The 21,632-nt window shown below is 35.8% G+C and overlaps 3 protein-coding genes across 3 annotated transcripts; all 3 read right to left on the bottom strand.

Annotated features, from left to right (window-relative positions):
- Nucleotides 1-1,546: 1,546 nt before the first annotated feature.
- Nucleotides 1,547-3,783, bottom strand: LOC148190881 (uncharacterized). Its single transcript, XM_088102463.1, has 9 exons — nucleotides 3,569-3,783; nucleotides 2,991-3,469; nucleotides 2,823-2,904; nucleotides 2,641-2,730; nucleotides 2,435-2,557; nucleotides 2,218-2,346; nucleotides 2,049-2,152; nucleotides 1,861-1,951; nucleotides 1,547-1,776 (listed from the first exon to the last, which is right to left on the bottom strand). The coding sequence occupies exons 1-9, from the start codon at nucleotides 3,629-3,631 to the stop codon at nucleotides 1,675-1,677; spliced, it is 1,263 nt and encodes a 420-aa protein (XP_087958589.1). The 5' UTR covers nucleotides 3,632-3,783; the 3' UTR covers nucleotides 1,547-1,674.
- LOC148190882 (uncharacterized) lies at nucleotides 3,681-4,867 on the bottom strand. Its single transcript, XM_088101200.1, has 4 exons — nucleotides 4,699-4,867; nucleotides 4,485-4,519; nucleotides 3,782-4,400; nucleotides 3,681-3,694 (listed from the first exon to the last, which is right to left on the bottom strand). The coding sequence occupies exons 2-4, from the start codon at nucleotides 4,515-4,517 to the stop codon at nucleotides 3,681-3,683; spliced, it is 666 nt and encodes a 221-aa protein (XP_087957326.1). The 5' UTR covers nucleotides 4,518-4,519; nucleotides 4,699-4,867.
- Nucleotides 4,868-16,158: 11,291 nt separating this feature from the next.
- On the bottom strand, nucleotides 16,159-20,450 carry LOC148190883 (putative disease resistance RPP13-like protein 1). Its single transcript, XM_088101804.1, has one exon. The coding sequence runs from the start codon at nucleotides 20,171-20,173 to the stop codon at nucleotides 16,430-16,432; it is 3,744 nt and encodes a 1,247-aa protein (XP_087957930.1). The 5' UTR covers nucleotides 20,174-20,450; the 3' UTR covers nucleotides 16,159-16,429.
- Between the last annotated feature and the right edge of the window lie 1,182 nt (nucleotides 20,451-21,632).

The following is a 21,632-nucleotide window of genomic DNA, read 5'->3' on the forward strand; positions in this document are numbered from 1 at the left end:
CAGGGCGAGCGTCCTCTTACTTTGATGGACGACCGTCCTCTTTCCCTGGCTGGACGACCGTCCTCTTCTGCCTGACAGAGCGTACGGTTCGCTGGACGAGCGTCAACTGAACGTAGTTGGTGGACGACCGTCCACTTCTCACTGGGCGAGCGTTCGTTGAGTTGCGTCCACAGGGCGAGCGTCCTCTTACTTTGATGGACGACCGTCCTCTTTGCTTGGCTGGACGACCATCCTCTTGTGCCTGACTGAGCGTTCGCTTCCCTGGACGAGCGTCCACTGAACGTACTTGGTGGACGACCGTCCACTTCTCACTGGGCGAGCGTTCGTTAACTTGCGTCCACATGGCGAGCGTCCTCTTCTCGCTGGACGAGCGTCAATTGCACGTTCGTTCTCCTCACCAGCGTTCGTTGTCTTGGGCGAGCGTCCTTTCCTGCTTCGGCACTTCGACGAGCGTTCCTTTTCTGAAAAAGTCACGCACTTGTACGAGCGTTCCTTTAGCATCATGCTTTTGCATCTTTTCCTTGGTTCCCAGTTAAGTAGTTCTCCAAAAGGGATTAACCATGAAAACTTAAATGTAAAGCTTACACTACATTTATTCACAACTTACATATAAAAAGGGAGGATTATACATGTTTCAAGCTTAAAAAGGGTGGATTTGGTACGAAAATTTGTTCAAATATAATGGTCAAAATTACCGTTATCAACGACCACAACTGGTACCAATGGTTAAATAAGTGGGTACTTAGGTTGAACTTTTTCCACACAAAACACAACTTGGTTCACCACACTCATTCAGGGGTGCCTAATGTCTTCTCCCTCATTGGTTGTGTTTGTCATTCATTTGGATACAATAATTTCTCAATTTATTAAGAAATTCGTCCCACTCCAACCTCAATTGGTAACGCTCCAGCTGCAGGACCAGAACTGTTACCAAAGGCTAAATAAGTGGTTACTTTGGTATAACTCTTTGGACACACAGGACCAGTACGTACTTCGATATAACGTTACATGACAGTCAAATAACTTCAACTAACTTCATTTGAACTACCACATATATTTCTCAAAATTTCCAAAATTCATATTGGATGTGCAACCAACACATAAATATCAAATGTATGAACAAGTGTTCAACCATCATTAATTCCCAACATTCTACAACATGCCTAAATCTTCCAACACTTGATTCCTCCGGACGTTGTCGACATCCAAAATCCATTGACAAACATAATGCTCCCTAACTTCCAGGACGACCGTCCACTTCTCACTGGGCGAGCGTTCGTTGACTTGCGTCCACAGGGCGAGCGTCCTCTTCTCGCTGGACGAGCGTCAACTGGACGTTCGTTCTCCTGACGAGCGTTCGTTCTCTTGGGCGAGCGTCCTTTCGTGCTTCCGCACTTCGACGAGCGTTCGGTCTCTGAAAAAGTCCAGCTGCAGGACCAGAACTGTTACCAAAGGCTAAATAAGTGGTTACTTTGGTATAACTCTTTGGACACACAGGACCAGTACGTACTTCGCTAAAACGTTTTGCACATGACAGTCAAATAACTTCAAATAACTTAATTTAAACTACCACATATATTTCTCAAAATTTTCAAAATTCACATTGGATGGGCAACCAATACATAAATATCAAATGTATCAACAAATGTTCAAACATCATTAATTCCCAACATTCTACAACATGCCTAAATCTTCCAACACTTGATTCCTGCGCACGTTGTCCACATCCAAAATCCATTGACAAACATAATGCTCCCTAACTTGTTGTAGTTCTTCCTGCAAACACAATAATGCACAAAACATTAATCCAATGCAACATTTGTATGAAAGATGCACAACATACAAATTTACACAGCTTACAGTTGTGTAAGTGGGCATTGTCTTTCTTTCATATTTGTCAATGCCATCCCACAACTCCATAATTTTCAAAACAATTACTCCACAATCAAATCTACATCAAAACAAGTCCAACAACGCCACTATGATATTTAACATATGAATTATACAATAAAATATTATACTTAGAAAAATCAACATTACAAACATACTTGTTTGGTTGGATTGGAGTATGCAAGTGTTGTACCTCCAATGATGGTTTGTTCTCTTCCGAACAATTTAACAAATGTCCAAAAAGCAATGCAAGATTATGTGCCTGGAAACAACATACTTCCCTTATAAATTTCGAATCACAAAGTAAACATCAATTACTATACATACAATGACATTGTCAATCTTTTGTCGTTCCTTTCTTTTGTGCCCAAAAGAGTCCAGTGCAAACATTTCCAATGATGGAATCTTCACAGCGTAGCACCACCAATGGCCGTCATGGATAATTGGGACAAACAACTACAACAAAAATAATATCACACCATCAACTATGAATAACCATAAACATACTCTCCAAATTACTTCAATGAAATGTAATTGCACTAACAAATTCGGCATTAACAATGTCATCAAATCCGATGATATTAGACTGGAAGTAGTGAGAGTAGTCATTCAATGTCCAAACTTTGCGATTACTCTTTCTCTTTCTTGACTCAATTAAAACATGGGTCTGCAAGGAACTGACACGGTTAGCTTTCATTTCTCATGTTAACAGATTATTAAGAGCATAAAACAACTACTATTTTAACCTACCGCATATAATGGACTCAAACATATCCTTTTCACTACTCCAGTACTCCTTCTTTCAAAGAACATGAACAGTGATGTGGCAAACAAAATCCCCTACACAACCAACAACTTGTTAATACTATACAATTGAACCGACATATCAAATAAAATAAATCATAAATTGACACACCAAATTTGATTATTACCGTGTTGCCAACCTGCATCCTAGGTCCAAAAGAATAACACTCTTGGGTTCCAAATGTTTGACCGCAAATTTCAGAAACAACCCTTGAAACAAAAAATATGACATAAGTCAACATGTTTCATCATCACAGTAATACTAAATCGAATTTAATAATTGTCAAATTCATTACCTCCAAGGAAGTTTAAACGGAATAACCATGTTGTACAACTGTGTTCGATTTACATTCAATAAATTATCATCCTCAGTGTCATCATGTACTGCCACAGTGCTTACAACAGGTTCAATATCCATAACGTCCTCAACGTCATCCTTCTGTCCTTCGCAACAACCACCCCCATCAGTATACCTGAATGTTTGAAAACATTCGCCTTCCCCATGTGGCCCACCATCACCGTCAACATCACCATCCTCTTCTTTATCATCATTCCCTTTGTCATAATCTTCCTTCCCAACACCTACCAATGTAGCCAAACTTCTTAATTCTTTATCCATTGCAACCATTTTTCTTTGGTTGTCTTCAATTTTCTTCATGACCAATTCTTCCCAACTTCCATCATCTTCCGCTATTGACCCTTCTTCCAAATGAAGGGCCGCACAAATGATTGAGTTTTGACGGTCCTCGTCCCGCAAAAACCACTCCCAACATATCTATAAACATCCTTATGTAATTAATCATTTAATAACAATAAAACACAATTCATGTACTGCATATCATAAAAATGTCAATTCAAATAACACCTAACTTACCGCTTTCTGTTTAAACAATTCATCTATTTTGTTAGACCTTAACTTAAGCGAACGCCAATTCATTATTCGTGGGAACACAATGTCATGTGCACCGTCCGCTAAACCCAAACGTTCAACCGCCCATAGCTAAAAAACAAATATTAACCAAAGCATTAATCATATAATAAACAAATTACGGCCACATCAAACGTAATAAAATTTATAATTTCTTACCTGCAACATTCCCGCTAAGACCTAGGTCCCTTATGTCACCTTCCCTGATCTTCCGTGAAGCATTTCCTAAACTATTTACCACAAATGTGTGCACAACTTTTGCCCAATTATAGTCGTACAAATTATCAATGTTATCTAATACTGTAAATGGCATGTTACTAACTGCCCTTGAATGTCTAGGAAAGTAGAAAACAATAAAACAAACTAAAATATACAAACGACAAACACAATCAACATCTGTCTCATTATTTTGTATTAACACCTTTATCCTATGTATGACATCTTTTACAGTGAATGACTTTGACGAAAATTGATGACAAACAACAGCATCAAAGTTATCATCAAAATTGACATCTGAACCACCAACACCCAACCCTAAAGCCATGCAAACATCCGCAGCTGTAAATGGTACCATTGTTTGCTTCAAAACAAAAGATTTGTTGCGGCTAACCCAACGTCTAACCATTTCCTTCAACAAAGGAGTGCAGAAGTCAATTGGACTGTTCATATAAACACACCACTTGAAGGGAGTCATTTCGATACGTGTCCTATAACTGTCGCGTAGTATGGAATTAAGGTCCACTATCGGTTTTGTGTCACTCCATGCCCGCAACCGCAACTACAATTCATTTTCAAACAATTAAACCATCATACCCTCTTTTGAAACAAAGCTTAAACTTTTCGTATTATTAAATATACTTACTTTCTTGTAACCTTCTTCGTTATTGCAATCCATGACTACCAATCCAACACAATTACAGCAACAATGTAAGATTAAGCAGAGAACTTGTATAAAAATAAGAAACAGAACAACATCCACTTGGGAGACGTTTCATACAAAACCAAATCCAATCCAAAAACAACATCATCCATGTATTCAACGTTCATTCCACTGAAAAATGCAAAAACAAACCAACCTTGGGTGAAGACGACGTGTGGCGGTTGGAACAGATACGGTTGCCTAAGGTGTCCGTGGAACTCACAGTGCGGAAAACCCCTCTTTTTGGTCCGCCTCACAGCCGACACTCCGGCGAACCTCCGGCGGCACTCCGCGACAGGGACGGCACCACCTGGGACGAAGCGACACCTTCAACGCCTCCGTAGGTCGCTGGGCCGGAAGGGACGGAACACGATGTCGTCGACGAGCGCCCCTCACACAAGAACGGGCTGGAGGGCGTTCGATCTCTCCGACACGGCCTTCAACAGTGAACGACGACACTCCGGCTAGGACTCGGTCTCTCTCTCTGTTCGCTGGTGAACCTTTTCTCCAACTCTCTCGTCTAGGTCACACAAGTGGGTTTCTGTTGTTCGCGCTTCTCTGTCTACGAAGTTCGAATACCATTTCAAATTTGAAACGCACAAACGCAAGCTGCCCGTGCCCGTCCTCGCCACGTCAAATTTGAAGCAGGTTAAATTTGATTTTCTCAGAACGCAGCAGCTTTTTTCGTTGTAAACGTGGCCCTCTCATTCGTTGACACGTGGGCTGTGTCGAAATGTTGTCAAAATCTGTTGTCTAAGTATCATTTTCCTTTTTAATATGCCTAATTGTGTGAATGTTGGATGGGATGATTCGTGCTATTTTTGAGTATCATATGACAGGAGATTCAATTATTATATGTTGAAAATAAATAGTCACATGTTTTAATTAAGATTGGTTGGCTGGAATGTTTTTGGTATGTGGATATTTGATGTAGAGAAATGACGTATGTTTGAGGTTGTGGGTGGTAGTTTATATTTGGATTGGAATAATAAAAGCAAATATATGTTATTTTGAAAGTTATATATATTAAATTAGTGGAAATACGTGATTTTTTTGTTAACCTAACAAAGTAATATGAACCTAAGGAACCAATTATTGAAATGTTAAATGTGCTTATGCCTTATGTTGAATTAAAGGGGCAATAATCTAAATTCCAGTTTATGAATTATTTTATAAATAGTGGTATGGGTGTAGATTTTATATATACCTAAGTATGTTTCTAGGATGAAATAGTCTCTATTTGCATGTCTCAATCTTTTGATAAAGAAAGTAACAAAGAATGTATTGAAATATGTAGCATTTCTTTTTTTATTAGGAACCCTTAAGTGAATAATTTTTTTATTGGTCATCAGGTTTCTTATGTAGTTAATGAGTTTATATGAACTTATCTTTTTCAAGTTTTTTTAATAGAGATTATTGAGAATGTTGTCTTATACAGAGACTGAGCAATTGAAGGTTGATTTGCAGAAGCAAGAATCTGCTGTTTCTGAATACAGGGATGAGATCAACAGATTGTCCAGTGATGTGGAAAGCATCCCAAAGGTTGAGGCTGATCTTCTGGAAATGAAAAGGGAGAGGAATCAGTTAGAACAATTCTTAACTGAGAGAAATAACATGTTACAGAAAGTGATGGAGATGGTATCATTCTTCCAATTGAGCTTGCTTTTGATGAACCAATAGAAAAGGTGAAGTGGCTTGCTGATTATCTCAGTGAATGCCAAGATGCCATGGTAGCTAAAATTTGTGTGACTTTTCCTTGTTATTTTTGCAAGATTTCTGTTTTTTTATACTATATTTCACATTTATGCTATTATGAAATGATTAGTTCAGCCATATTGGTTATATCACCTCATATGTGAAGTAAAACTTAATCAACTGTCTCATCTGCAAGAACTGACTGAAAAACATAGAGAATCAAAGAACCTCGGCTAGAGAAACTACATCTATATTGTATGATTACCTTGGTTATTTTTCTTGGATTTGTTAGCCACCTCTTCTTGATGTTTCAGCACCAATGTTTTTTGACCGTTTTGCTTTATTGTAGTTGTCCACCAAGTCTGCATCCTCACTGGCCCTTTCTCATCATTTGAAGCTAGTGTAGTAGCTTCATTGTATGCCTCCAAATAACTGCCATATAAATATATCTTTTTGGTTATAAGGCTCTCGATCTCACGGAATGGACTACATAGGTTACAAGAAAATGAAATTAACCAACCAAAGCATTCTACAATAGAATGGAAGATACATACTTCATCTTTGCTTTCTGGGCCCTATCCAAAGGGGTGTCTGTCCAAACACTAGTATCACCTCTACCTTCCTTTGGCCCCTGCTAAACTTGGTTGATTGCATAGCCACTCCACTAGGCTGAAACACAAATATTTAAGTAAATACGTTTAGAGTTCTTCTTGATTAAATAAATTGCTCTAAAGCTCAAGCATATTTTAGAAAAACTATGAGAGTAATCTATATATATATATATATTATATGATTTTTGTTTGCAACATGTATTTTTTTTCTATTTATATGAATAGCAAGAAAATTGTAAATGTAAATATTTGATCTCATACATTAATTAAAATGGTTATCTTTTATGAAACTTTTATTAGGTAATGTAATATAGGGAATCCAAATACATTTAAATTAGAATCTGGTGTAAGTATCTTTGGCCACCTGTAAATTAAAAGTTCTAGACGCAAGGGTAGATTAATTGTATTAGTCTATCTACTTATAACATTGAAGTTGTGTTCTCTCCACATGACCATAACATTGTTGATTGAAAGTTTGAACTTTGTGATGCCACACTCAAACATGATTCATTTTTCATATTACTTTTGCGTTTCCATATATCAACTATAGAACAATTTTAGCATGAAGATAAACCTTTTATCTCATGTTTTTCTACCAGCCAGTATGTGAAAGGGTTGTGTTCAAGCTAGAGAAAATGATAAGAAAACCTCCCAGGATTCAACATTTGTTTGCTCAATTATCTGACAGGCTAAGAAGAGAAGAAGATGAGGTAAACATAATATATTCCCTTGTTTATTTGGCAAGTTTTATATGTATAATTCAATGGACTTAACATTGTCATAATTAGCTCCTTACATTGAATCGAATTTAAGGTACTTAAGGAAAAAAAACTTATTCATCTCAGTTGATAATGTCTGTAATGAGTGTTATCTTTTAACATTGAACTCCATGCTTATTCTGATTTATACTACAGCAGGTAATTTTTTACTGAATTACAAGCTTATTCTGATTTATATTGCAACAAGTAATTTTTAGGTTCAAATGCAATGCACCTATCTCTTTTTTTTATAAATTGGAACCTTGGATTCTCATATTTTTTGTTTGTAAATTTGGATTAATATTGAAAATGTTATGAAAAGTTTTCTAAGTTGGCTATGTAGTTTCTATTATATAACATTTTTACATTTTTCAACCATCAATAATTCTTATCTAATAATTTTTTTTAATATATTATCAACTAATTATTATTTTATATTGTAGGTATATGAAAAAGAAAGCCTATCAAATGACGAAACAATGAAGAAGAACCAAATGATGAAATGATGACGACAATGAAGAAGTACCAAATTATGAAGACAATGAAGAAGTACAAAACTGATGATTATTCACTAGTGCAGTCAGGGGAAACGACAACGGTTATTTTCACCCATAGGCAGCGGTTCCTGAACCAAGGCATAACTTTTTGCCTCGGTTCAGAACCGAGGCATAAAAGGGTATGATTTTACCTCGGTTCAAAGTTAACCGAAGCAGTAGGGTTTTTTATTTTTTTTAATTTTTTTTCGCAGGACTTTATGCCTCGATTCCCTTTAAACCGAGGCAGTATGTCTGCCTCTACTGTTTCAGTTGGCACCTGAACCGAGGGAGTATGGTCCTTTTTCTATGCTTCTTCCGCCAACCTTTCTGCATTGGTGGAGGACTAAACCGATGCCATGAGGGTGTTTTCTGCTTCAGTTATTGTATCAATCGATGCATATTTCCCTGTTTTTTTTAGAACAGGTCTGTTTCTGCAACATTCCCAATTGCAGAAACACACCTGCATATAATTTTATAGCCAGAATAGTCTAGAATAATCCATAAGCGTATATTTTGAATGAAAATTATATTAAAAATAAATACATTCAATGTAATTATAAATCAACTTCTTAGAAGCATAAATCAATCCAATGTAATCATAAATCAACTTTGAAGAATAAATCAATGAAATGTACAAAGTTAAACTAATAATAATGTACAAAAGCATAAAAAAAATTAGAAGCATAAACTTAGAACTTACTATATCCTAATATCTACTACATATTATTATATAATTGAATTATATATTTAGCTAGTGTTTTCCTCACGAGTTTAAGTGACTTCTCTGGAATTGGAGTAGTCATATTGAATCTCTGCCTAAAACACAATGATTTCAATTAGTGTATATGAAATCTAAACTATAGAGAAAATAAAATTCAAACCTAAATATTATCGTTTGCCATCCACTGGTGTAATGTGCACGAATAGTGGTCATCATCCAAAAGATGACGTAGTACCACATTCATATGACTTCGTTTGTCTATTAGACTACAATATATCATCATAATTATAAAATGTTAAGTAACATCATTGGAATGGAACAAAATGTAACAAAGTATGGACTAAAATACCAAACCTTAAGGGGAACCCATGCAAGCTTTTTAGCTGTAACAGTAGATCTCCCAGATAACATCATATGTGTTGCAAGGGAACTATTAAAAAAAATTGATTTAGCATACATTTATATAACAAAGAAAGTTGAAACATTGAGATTCTTACCAATCTGCTATGTTGAGATTGTTGATAGGGGGAGCTGGTTTAGCTGAACCCACAATCTCAGTAATATATGATTTTTTGATGATGACAACACATAATTAATGACACATGTATTTTGTGTAACATGTTCTATGCTTACTTGATTTTATGTGTATATGAGAACACGACTATGTTGTTTATGTTGTTCATTGTATTTCACTGTGTTATATATTTGATTTTATACATGAATGCATGACACATGTTTTTGGATGGAAAAACCACAAGCACTAATGTTGAACTTTAATTGTGCGGCAAAACAACAACTTGAAATCGATTACATTATGGGGTGAATCAATTAAAACTCGTGTATTTGCACAAACCTTTTCAAGCGTGCTGTGAGAGTTTTTCAAAGAGAAAAGTTTTCAAAACTTTGCATAACACTGTTGCATAATTGATTGCATGCGATATGTATTCGATTAAGTTTTTTACTGTTTTGAAATCTGTTAATGCTTGATATAACTGTCACAACGGCTATATTTTTAAACGTGTTGACCAAGCATTAAATGTTATTTGACTGCATTAATTGTGAATTCAATTAATTGTTTTGGCTACTACTATCTGTTATAACTGAATTGGTGTATTCGACTGCATTTGATGGAAGAAGGATTCAGCTGATTCTGGTGGAAGATGGAAGCAACGGAACTTCTCCTAGGAACTTCTGGAATCTGAACTGGAAAGGAGGATGAACATCATTTTGTTGCAGCGGAAGAAGATGAATTATGATGATTATGACCGAAGGAAGCTTAAACTCTGGAACCCACTCTTCAAACAGTGTTCAGTGACTGGATTGAAGGAGAGTGGATGATTCAGTGATGAAGATAAGGTTGAGGCAAAGGACGATTGAATCAAACAGTGATGCGGTGAAGAAAACAGATGAATCGGTGATGGAGAAAATGGAATGAGGGAAGTGTTTTAGGTATTGAAATATGTTACGGAATGTGTAGAGGAATGCTAGGAATGGAAGCGTAGCTAGGGAGAGAGGCTAGAGGAAACTCTCAGGCTCTCTCTCTCTCGGTGACCTTCAATAAGAAGAAAGTTCTGGACAGCATCAACAAAAAACAATTCTTCATTCAAATCAAAGGTGCCGGTTACAAGCAATGGAGCAAGGTATTTAAAGGAGAAACAAAGCTCCTGGTTCATGCCTACACTTAGCTACATTAGCTATGATGGAAGGGCTAGTTGTGCAAGTGGAAAGAAAACGTGAAGAGCCACGTGGAGATCTCTTGAATCTGCTGAAATGTTTCTGAAGCTGCTGGTTGCACATGAAAGGTGCTGGATGCACGTGGAAGATCACAGCTGGTGCTGGATGCACGTCAGGCTTCATATGGTGCAAAATTATGACTTTTACTCCTTTGCTTCTCTTGGCTAAACAACTCCTTGGCTTGTTGTTTCATGATATCCTAGCTTTGTTAGACCCTACAAAACACATATAAACATATTAAAGAAAATCCTACTAAGACTTAGAGAAGAAAAATCAAGAAAGAGTTTCTAAAAGTCCTTCTCCAACGTCCCTTTCTTAGCCTTAGATTAAGTTCGTACTCCTTTAAATGGAATGCCCTAAATGGGTTTCCATCAGCATTAGTAGCAAAGTCGATTATGTTGCGTCTGATACGAGTTTATCTATATATTGACGCGAATTTGATTTCTGTAAATACTTTTAGGATTCTAACATTTTCATATTCTTTTGTAGAAAAGTGAAAAGCTTACAGAAAGAGAAAAAACTCCAAGAAACTAGTTTGACCATGGTGATCAACTAATTGTGATTTCTTGAAGAGGAAGATTGCTGAGTTTTCAAAGTTTGATTTATGTGCACATTTGAAAGTCTACTGCAAGATCATTAGGTTCTACAATCTGCTGAAGATTGGGTTGAGTTCCGTATTGTGATTAAAGGAAGAAGGATGTGCTGCGTTCTTGACTTTGAGGGTGCCTCAAAGGGGTTGAACTGGAGGAGAGAGGATTCTTGCTACTAGTTTGTTTGTGTACTGCCTATATTTTGATTAGAGGGTTAGAGAGGTGTTTTATATTTTTGACGTGAGGTCTCTATGAAAACCTTGATCATTATAGTGCATTGACTTCCTGTGGTTGGAAGGACACTAGATGTACGCTTGGCCGAACCAGTATAAAAACTCAGCATTTGATCTTTCTTATCTCTACTCTGTTACATTCAATCGATTATACTTTATACACATTCGATTAAATTTCCCCTGCATTAAAATTTTTTTAACTTGCATTTCAAAAAAAGTATAAAGCATCTCTTTTGGTGAAAAAGATTTTGAAAGTTTTAAATTTTATACTTCACCAACTCACCCCCCCCCCCCTTCTCCTCTTGGTGTAAGAAATTGAGAAATACTATGTTAACATACTACATGTCTAAGAGGGCTAGGAGGAGACTTGTGCACTGAACAAAAACAGACAGTAGTGTTCTCCGGTATGAAGATCACAAGTAGCTGCCAATGACGCCTGAAATTGGTAATAACTTAATTGTCATATACCAAAATTAATAAATGAAACTTTAAAGTTAACAAACTTCACTTACGCAAATATATAAGGGGAAAAATATATCTCCTTCCCCATTGCAAAGCAGGTGGTGATGTATGTCATTTCAACCAAGAGTAAATAATGTCATTTCAATTAACATTAGGGTTTAGATACTTTAGTTTATTTCACTTGTTTATTTCATTTTCTCAAACCTTATTTAAATATTGTTTAACTTATAATATTATCATCAAATAACAATAACCAATATATCAATTTCACAACAACAATTATCAAACACATATTCATCTTAATCACCAAAGAATAATAAAATTTATAATATGAACAATTAACAACAACATATCCATCAATTTCACAAGAACAATTATACAACAACAATTATACAATATAATTGCTAATATATTATGACCAATATATCAAATTACTTATTCATTATTTTATTCTCCAGTGTACTAAGTCAAACTGTGTTTTTTAATAGATTACGTGATTGTCACTATTTATGCTTCTCCCATCTTTCCTTTGATAATTGCTTATGTTTTTCACACTTCTCTACATGTTGGTTTTCACAATTATGTTGTTTGCTATGATTGTCTAAATGCATCTAATGTTATACAATGAGTTAAGGTTAAAGTAATATTTTTTTCATTATGGTATAATGTATCTCCCTTCCTTCCATCTAAAACCCAACAAGTCTTTTTTTTTTTAATTTCTTTCCTGTTATTTCTTCTAAACTAAACTATCCAAAATTAACTCTCTTTTTTGTCTATTTTTCCTTATTTTTATCTACACTAATTTTCTTCTGAATTGCAACTAGTAATTATTGTTTTAAGATCTAATATGTGATAAGATCTTCAACATGAAATTAACTAAATTGTTTACCCATACATATCCTAAGTGTAGTTGTTCATGTTAAAACTAGTTTATTTTGCTTTCAAAGTAACTTATAATAAAAAATATTTGATAAGGAAAACAATTTGAAGCTTATTCATACATGTTCTGAATGTTAGTGCTAAGGGTACCCAGTAAAAGGAAGTAGAAGAATTTCGGCGTTCAGACTAAATAAACAAGAGCCTATACGATCTAAGACCAAATATTGTCATTTTAGAAAAATAAATCGTATTGGCATTAAGGTAACTATTGGCTATTGCAGTGGATATGCAAATTCAAATTAGGTTCCCCTTACATGTAGTCAAATTTATTGGAATAAGCCACACTGTTTCAGGCAATAACAGCACAAGTTCAGTTCCTAAAAGAATTAAGTGGTCTTGGATTAGGTCAATCATGCACCTCTATAAAACCTGCCAAGCAGCTCCACAATAACAAATGAAACCTACCTAAACATAAAATTTGCTTTTCTTTCTGCCTCCACCAATTATTATCAAACACAGCAAAAACACAATCAACCAACCTCAATGCAGGCAGCAAGATTGAAACAACGGTGGAGGTAGTAGCCACGGAGGCAGCAGTGGCAAAGGCAGCAGCAGCGAGTGGAGTCGTTGGAGGAAGCACCGCAGGCAGCAATGGCGGGGCACCAATTACGCGACGATGCAAGGAGGAGGCAGGCACGAGCACTAACAAGAAGGAGGCAGGCGCGAGCACTGGCAGCACAGGGGGCGGCGCGACGAGGCAAGGAGTGGTAGTGGTGGACGAAACTGAAGAGGAAGAAAGGGAGAGCACGAGGAAGAAGAAGCTGTTAGGCGACGCAAATGAAAGGTGAGTAGGTTAAGTTCAAAAATTAAGAAGAGCTACTACCTCGGTTATCCAAAAACCCGAGGTAATACCACAATATGGCATCGGTTAGAAGAGAACACTAGGTATATAAAGTGCTGGAAAAAAGTATAGAATGTTCTGAAATCATAAATGTCAAGAGATGCAGGACCAACGACCTCGGTTCCTAGGCCAACCGATGCCTTAGGTCGACCAACGACCTCGGTTCCTAGGCCAACCGATGCAGGCATAACAACGACATAGCAGGTGTAGCAGGTGTTTGCAAAGAGGATGAGTAGGTATTTCTGCCTCGGTTCGATGAACAACTGAGGCAATATCTTCCTTTAATGATGTGACAGCCAAAAAGCTTCTACTGTTGGTGGACAGGTGTACATTTTAGGCTTCGGGTGTCTTATTAACCAAGGTCATAGCCCCTTTATGCCTTAGGTTAAAGGGAATCGATTCCTATAAGTTTGGCTTAATTACAACAATGCCACTGCATTTTGATAGGCTTCGGTTTTTCTTAAACTGAAACCTATTAGGCGAGTTAAAAAACATATTTTTTACTAATGATTATTCATAACATGTTTATTTTAATTTTTAGGAAACATTATTTGTATTTCTAATGTTTATTGTTTATATAATAATACTTTGGTTTATATTTAATGTTTACATTTAATTTTGGTTTCATATTATTTAATTTTTGGATTATTTATGATAATCAAATCCTTTGAATAATAAAATAAATAAATTATTACATTTCTGACGGTTTTGGAAACCCCAACTATGTAAACTCAACAATTACCAAAAGTTTTGCTTAACCTCGATTAGTTCTGTCAGTTTTGACAAAACCTCCGCTAATACCGGCGGTTTTGGGTAAAACTCCCACTAATACCGACAGTTTTGGGCAAAATCCCTGCTAATACCGACGGTTTTGGGCAAAACTCCCGCTAAAACCGGCAATTTTGGCAAAACCCCTGCTAATACCGGTGGTCTTTTGAGAAATCGCCGATAATTATTTAGCGACACAGATTTTCCCAGATTTTTTTCTAACCCTGGGTAACGTACTTTCCAGAGATTAAAACCGTCGAAAATGAAAAATTAAACCCAGAAAAAATTGTATATTTTTGTAGTGAATGTATGTTAATTTTTATTTGTATTAAAAATCATATTTACTTAACTAAAACCTATTTTCCATAAATTATAATTTTCTTGAGTAGAAAGAGAGTGATTAGTTATTTTATTCTCTTATAATTAATTTTTATTTTTATTTATTTCTTTCATCTTTATGACTTCTCATGTAGAGTTTTTCTTTTTTTTTGGATTTTGGTAGAATTCACTTCTTTAATCTCATTTTGTTTGTGTTTACTAATTTTTTTTTATTCTTATTTCTGTTGCATATGTTTTTTTATCTCTGTTTTTATTATTTTTATTCTATTTATTGAATTTGCATTAGAATTAGAAATGTGTTTGTTTTGTTCGATTTTGTTTTTCAGTACTTTTTAATTCATGAATTTGGAGACTTTTTCTTTTTGCATATATCTTAAGAAAAAACTAAATTTTTTGCTTATGATAAATAATGAAGATAAAATCTCTAATAAAATAAACAATAAATACAAATTATACTTAAAAAATTATGTGAAAGTTAAATAAAATTAATTACCACTATTTAACAGATAATTTTACATTAAAAAAACTCCAAAAACAAAAAGGCTTTATTCTTAAGTTTGTTTTCAGTTCCCAAACAGTTATATCGCCCCTAAATTGGAACATAATATAACATATGTTAGAGAATTGTTAATAACACATAATACCTATATATATAAATTTATTTTAAAAAAAATATTAAACAACGAGTTTTGGTAGTTTAAACATTGTCTATTAACATTTCATGATGCGAGTGTAATCATTCTTTTTTAAGAAACCAGGTCACGATCCTCCCCTCCCAAACATTTTTATATTCATCTTTAAGTAATATTTTCTTTACTATAATATTTCATATTCAACACCTCTTAATGAACTATAATTATCGATAATAACTATCATGAACATCAACCTGAAAATATAATTCAATAGTATTTGTATTACCAATTATTATAGTTATGCACATGATGCAAGTTGAGGAAAAACAGTAAATTGGATATTTCATTGTTATAAATAGTATTATTGTTAACCACACATTATCTATTATTAAATTGTAGATTAATTTCAAAATTATATTTTAATGATGATTGGATATGATTCTCCTTTTATATTTTAAAGGATTTGAACCAAAAACAGTGAAAACGATTTCTTCCGTGGCATGACAAAATGGAAGAGAATGATAAAGACATATATTTCACACTAAGGTAGGATAACACTGCCATGGATCACTGCCCCACCACCCCTTATCTCGGCCACTCTCCCATCTTTATCTACAATTTTTAGAAAAACAGAACTTCATATATATGTCTAACAGCGAATTTGAAATTGCTAGCAGTTAAAGAGTACGCAGCATTTTCAGTGTGTGCTCTACAAACTACTAAGAAAAATCTTGGAACTGACTACACTGACAAACTAATATGAATAAGAAAAATTGCAATACTCACTTCTGCAGTGTTTAAATTAAAATCACATCACTATAAATAAAATATAAACAAAAGGTTAGGTTTCGTTTAACCTTGCAATTCCAGTCAAGTATCAAACTCAACGATTAAGTAATTTAAGACTCGTTAAATGTTAAAGGGTAAGACATGAGATGAAAGATAACATTGACAGAAATAGTTTTCCATGGTTATATGCTGATGACGTAAGTGAAAAAAGGAGAATTACCAGCTCATCATTCTTGCTCACTAAATCCATCTACCGTCAACCTTTATGCCACGGACATGGCAGATTTTAGGCCAAATTTGACGGTCCTTTCTGTGGCATCGTTTTTGCAGCAAGGGACATTCTCTTATGCTTAATTGTATTAGAGAGACAGGCAGCCTTTCTCCCGCAATATTCTCCAGCTTTTCACAATTTACAAGGTGCAATTCTTGTAATGATGTGAGATGGACAAGTCCTTTGCACTCCAACGTATTAAGACCTGAGAAATCACTTAGATACAGAGACGTAATGGAGGGAGGCAACAATCCCTCCATTGGGAAGGCGTTGATGCCATCACATGGGCCATAAACTTTGAGAGAGGTAACCATGTCAATCGATATCCATCCTATGCTGATCAGTAGTTTCTCACAATTCCTGATCGTAACTGTTGTCAAGTTAGGTGGCATACCCCCTTCAGGAAAACACTCAATTTGTTGGCAGTTGGATATGCTAAGATATTCCATCTTTGGGAGAAGAGTTCCCATCTGATGCGGCAATGACTTCAACTTGGCACAACCATAAACATTGAAACGAGTCAAATTGGGTGCAGAAAATCCTTCTCCTGGGAATGATACAAAGTTGGGGCAGTCCCTAATCACAAAAGAATTCAGACTCTTCAACGACTCTGACCCTAAGAGCAGAAGAGATTCTAGATTTTCACAGTTTTTTATTGTAAGACTGGTGAGATTTGGAAAGATAGCAGGTGGGAAAGACTTTAGTGAATCACAACTATTATTTATTGACAGGAATTCCAGTAATTTATGTTTATGTAGCACCGGGAAGCTCAGTTTGTTTAAGCCCCTGATATCCAGAGTTTTCAGTGATGAAGGAAGACGATCACCTGGAAAAGATATGGCTGACGAACAATCAATTAATGACAACTCTTTCAGGCAAGTAGGTGGAATGTCAGTGATCGCCTCCATGATGAACTCCACCATTGGCCTTCCCGATATTTTTATAGATTCCACCGATTGAGGAAACGCATGTAACTCCAGTTTGTTGCTTTCACATATCTTTAATGTTCGAAGGGCGGGAGCCATTGGGAATGAAGAGACAAGAAGCTGGCAACTTTCAATCTCGAGTGTTTGCAGACTAGGAAGGTGATTTGGCAAATTTCCCTTCAGTTTGGGGCAATTTTTTATATAAAGTTCCTGAAGAACAGGAAAAGCTTTTGAATCCACGGAACTCCACATCTCCCAACAAGGCATATTAAAAATGTATAGAGATTCAAGGGAGGGAAAGGGTGCCATAGATGAACAATCTTCCTTCTTACAAAAGCCTGCATCAATAGTCTTCACCGAATTCATATCTGAAATAAGGATGTGCTTCAGAGACGGTAGTTGCCCAAGTGAAGGAAGCATACAACAACTGTTACAATTTTGTAAATACAGAGATTTCATGTAGCGGTAAGAAAAATTGTCCATCCATTTGGGAAAACTTTTTCCTTTATAACCCTTTATTGAAAGGGATTTCAGGTCTTGGTGAGGTTGTAACTTGCCAAGTACATCTAATTCAATTTGAAAGTCGATGCTACTATCGTCACATAAAGACCATTGCAACTCTAAAGAATTAATGTACTTCTTATCCATTATCCTGGCTTCAAATGCTTCTTCACCATTAGTAACATTCTCTAATTTCTCAATAGAAACCCGGCCATGGAGATTTGGGAATCCTCCCAGTTCTTTGATGCTATTCTCTTTATGCTTGCCCACAATGTATAAATCCAAGGTCAATAATTGATTTAGTTTCCCCATTCTTTTAGGCATCTCTTTTATGGAACTATCACGAATTTCAAGATGACGCAAGTTTTCGAGATTTTGCATGGCACTAGGCAACTTAGTCAGCCTACGGCAACAAAACAACTTCAAAGTTTGTAGATTATACAAATTGCACAATGACTCTGGCAGAGTTTCTATACCTGTAAAACTGAGATCTAGATAACGCAAATGGATCAATTCACCTATTGAATCAGGCAGAACAAGCTGACATTGTAAGTTATAGAATGATAAAACTCTCAAGTACTTGAGCATCGACACTATAATGCATGATGTATTTCTGTTTTTAAAGTGAGAATAATCATCATAGGTCGGCAAGAAAGTTCTCGAAAATCTTATCCTGTCAAGAACTTCACTATCGGAGACCGAATCACCGAATCTTGTAAAAGACAAATGGCGAGTCTTTCTATCAATTTTGGTTTCTTTTCCATGTTCATCTGCTCTGAAATAGAATTCCCCGCCAAGGAATGTTGCTAGATCATGCATCAGGTCATGCATCACAAAAAAATCACCCCAATCCCGAGAACTTGAACGTTGAAAAAACGATCTCGAAACCAAATCGTCAAAATAATCTTGACCAACCTCTTCTAAAGTCTTTCCTTTTTTTGATGCTTTTACAAGATCTTCAGCCATCCAGAGCAGGATCAGATCATGTTTTTGAAATTCATAATCCTTGGGGTACAATGAGCAATAAACAAAGCACCGTTTTAATTGTGGAGGGAGATAATTATAACTAATTCTGAGTGCTGGAATAATCTTACACTGACTTTCGGGAAGTTCCCAAATGTCACTTTCAAGTACATCATTCCAATCCTTGATTTCGTGCTTTCTTCTCAACATTCCTCCCAGAGACTGTGCAGCTAAAGGCAAGCCATTACACTTTTTAACAATTTCCTTTCCAATCTTTTCTAGAGTCTCTCTATTCTCACTGTCTTCTGAGAGGGGTAATGCATGGCTTGCAAACACCAACCAACAATCTTCATTTGACAATTTGTTTAGATGATACACTTTAACATAATGAAAAGGGACTACAGCCGCTACCCTTTCATTGCGGGTTGTCACAATAACTTTGCTTCCACTAATTCCACTTAAAAATGGTTTTGTAAGACTACTCCAGCTATCACAATCCTCGATCCAAACATCATCCAAGACAATCAAGAATTTTTTACCTTTCAGTTTTTCCAACAAGTCAAGTTGAATTAAGTTTAGATCACTCAATTTACAAGGCTTTTGAGTAATTTCCTCCAGCATAGTTTTTGTGACTTTCACAATATCAAATATATCAGAAACACAAATCCATGCCTTCAATTTGAATATCTCGTTCAACTTGCCATCGTTATACACAGATCGGGTCAAAGTTGTTTTCCCAACCCCACCCATGCCTACAATAGGGATTACAGACACTTCTTCACCATCACTACTATCCTCTAACAACAACTTCATTATGGCCTCCTTGTCTTTATCCCTACCGTACATACCATATCTATCTTCCAGAGATGTTGTCTGAGCATTCCATGGTTGATTGTTCTCCACCGCAATCTCCTTCAAATCGAGACTCTCCTTTTGTTTTAAAATATCATCTAATCTTTCAACAATGTCTTCCAACTTACTAACATTAACAACCTTGTTCCTTTTGAAAAGGTGAGAAAAGGAACTGCTTACCTCCTTTTGAGTAGCAGCTTTAGTATAAACTTCGTCAAGTAAGTCATCAGCCCGGTAGACAACATCATTGAGAAGATCGAGCCATTCTTTGACATTGGAGTCGGTGATTTGTCTCTTCTCAGCATCAGCAAGCACAACTTTAACCACAAGAAGCTGGCTCTTCATCTTTTGAAGCAATTTGTCAGGCTTTTTTCCACGGATGAAGTTGACAAACTCAGGGGAAGCTAGCCGGTCAAAAAGAACATCAATGAAAGCAGAAAGGAGTGCACCACCTACAACAGCTAATGCCATGATCTCAACAACAAACAAGTGATTATTTCTCAGAAAGGAAAGGGATCGGTTGCAGTAATTTGGATGGGTTCTTAACGGATGAGATCAGAAAGGAAAGGAATTTCGGTCAGCCCTCTTCACTTTAAGTTGCGTAGCTATGTGAAATACATATCCTCAAAATTAACCGTCAGATATATATTAGTTCAAAATTGGATGGTAGAGATCGATGGTGCCTAATGTTGGGTTGGTGGTGTCGCGAATTCAAAGATAAGGTTCATGTTTCGATGCTTTTTTAACGTGGAATCAGAGGGAATGTACCCACCATCTAAATCCACCATGGATGTATTAATTAAAAAATCAATGGTTGAGATTGAATAAGTTGATTTGAATTAATTAAAGATATTCAGTATATCTACTTTTTCATTCTTTTAGTGTTTATGAAAAAATTTATGGAACAGAGTAATATTGTTTGTAACGACCAACTATTGTTGATGACACAATGTATGTAGCCATTATTGACTAACGATGTAAAAGATATAGCAAAAGACAAAACTTTGGAAGACGGAGAACTTGCTTGGCATGTTTTGTTTAGGAGACTGGGGACTGAGGTGACACTATAGTCTCTTTAGGCAAAAAAAAAAAAAAAAATCCGTATGCAGCCAATTTAGGTAGCCATACTCTGTTTATACTTGGATCTTCTTCTGCAGCAAAAAGTCGAACTTCTAGATTGATGATTCTGAAACCTCCACCTGAATTTTTATAAAACTCACTTGACTTATGGTAGATATGAGGAACGTCTAATTATACCTGCTTGGTTATAGTTGTAACAGTGCTACCACTGACGAAATCCATGAATGCCAACGTTCTCAGTTAGCATGGTGTTTTTGTGGGTGTATCCATGACTGATTACAAAGTGGTGTTTGTAGAACTTTTTGTTGTCATTGTTGCTTAAAGTTCCAGGGTCGACTGTCATGTTACATACCATCATAATAGTCACAATTTTCCAAGACAAGTTGATTTGCGTGTTTAACACAACAGCCAAGAGAGATTGTTCATCTTCAGTTATATTTAGAAAAGTCAAATTCTCTTATGTCACTGAGAATGCTTGTTGGCTTTCCCAGGCATGAAGGCTGAGATAACTCAGAGCTTGGTCAGCATTCTAAACTTTTCAAAGCTAATTAAAATATTATAACAATAATAAAAATAAATCTTCAATAATCATAACATAACAAATAGTTTCTCAAAAATATTCACTTATCTTTTCATATAGTTTTCCTGCTAAATACAATTCCTCTCCATGAATTTTGGGAATGGAGGAAATCAAACCACTTGGAAGGATGATATGAGATAAATACAATTCCTCTCCATGAGGAAGACTCACCACTTTTTAAAGATAAGGATGAAAGTTCTAATGAAGAACCTAGAGAGAACTCTCGCTTCAGATAAAACCTCAATATTCAATTATAAAAAATCTGGAGTC

This window comes from Vigna umbellata, chromosome 11 (genome assembly GCF_029865625.1).
Source record: "Vigna umbellata cultivar VRB3 chromosome 11, Vumbellata_1.0, whole genome shotgun sequence".
NCBI lineage: Eukaryota > Viridiplantae > Streptophyta > Magnoliopsida > Fabales > Fabaceae > Vigna > Vigna umbellata.

Bases quoted from the DNA above. Each gene is read 5' to 3' on its own strand.
- LOC148190881 (XM_088102463.1), bottom strand. From the start codon at position 3,631: ATGAATTGGCGTTCGCTTAAGTTAAGGTCTAACAAAATAGATGAATTG. The intron at 2,905-2,990 runs GTAATGAATTTG...TTTTGTTTCAAG, and splicing joins CCGTTTAAACTTCCTTGGAG to GGTTGTTTCTGAAATTTGCG. The intron at 2,558-2,640 runs GTAGGTTAAAAT...AGTTCCTTGCAG, and splicing joins GTTTGAGTCCATTATATGCG to ACCCATGTTTTAATTGAGTC.
- LOC148190882 (XM_088101200.1), bottom strand. From the start codon at position 4,517: ATGGATTGCAATAACGAAGAAGGTTACAAGAAA. The intron at 4,401-4,484 runs GTAAGTATATTT...AATGAATTGTAG, and splicing joins ACGAAGAAGGTTACAAGAAA to TTGCGGTTGCGGGCATGGAG.
- LOC148190883 (XM_088101804.1), bottom strand. From the start codon at position 20,173: ATGGCATTAGCTGTTGTAGGTGGTGCACTCCTTTCTGCTTTCATTGAT.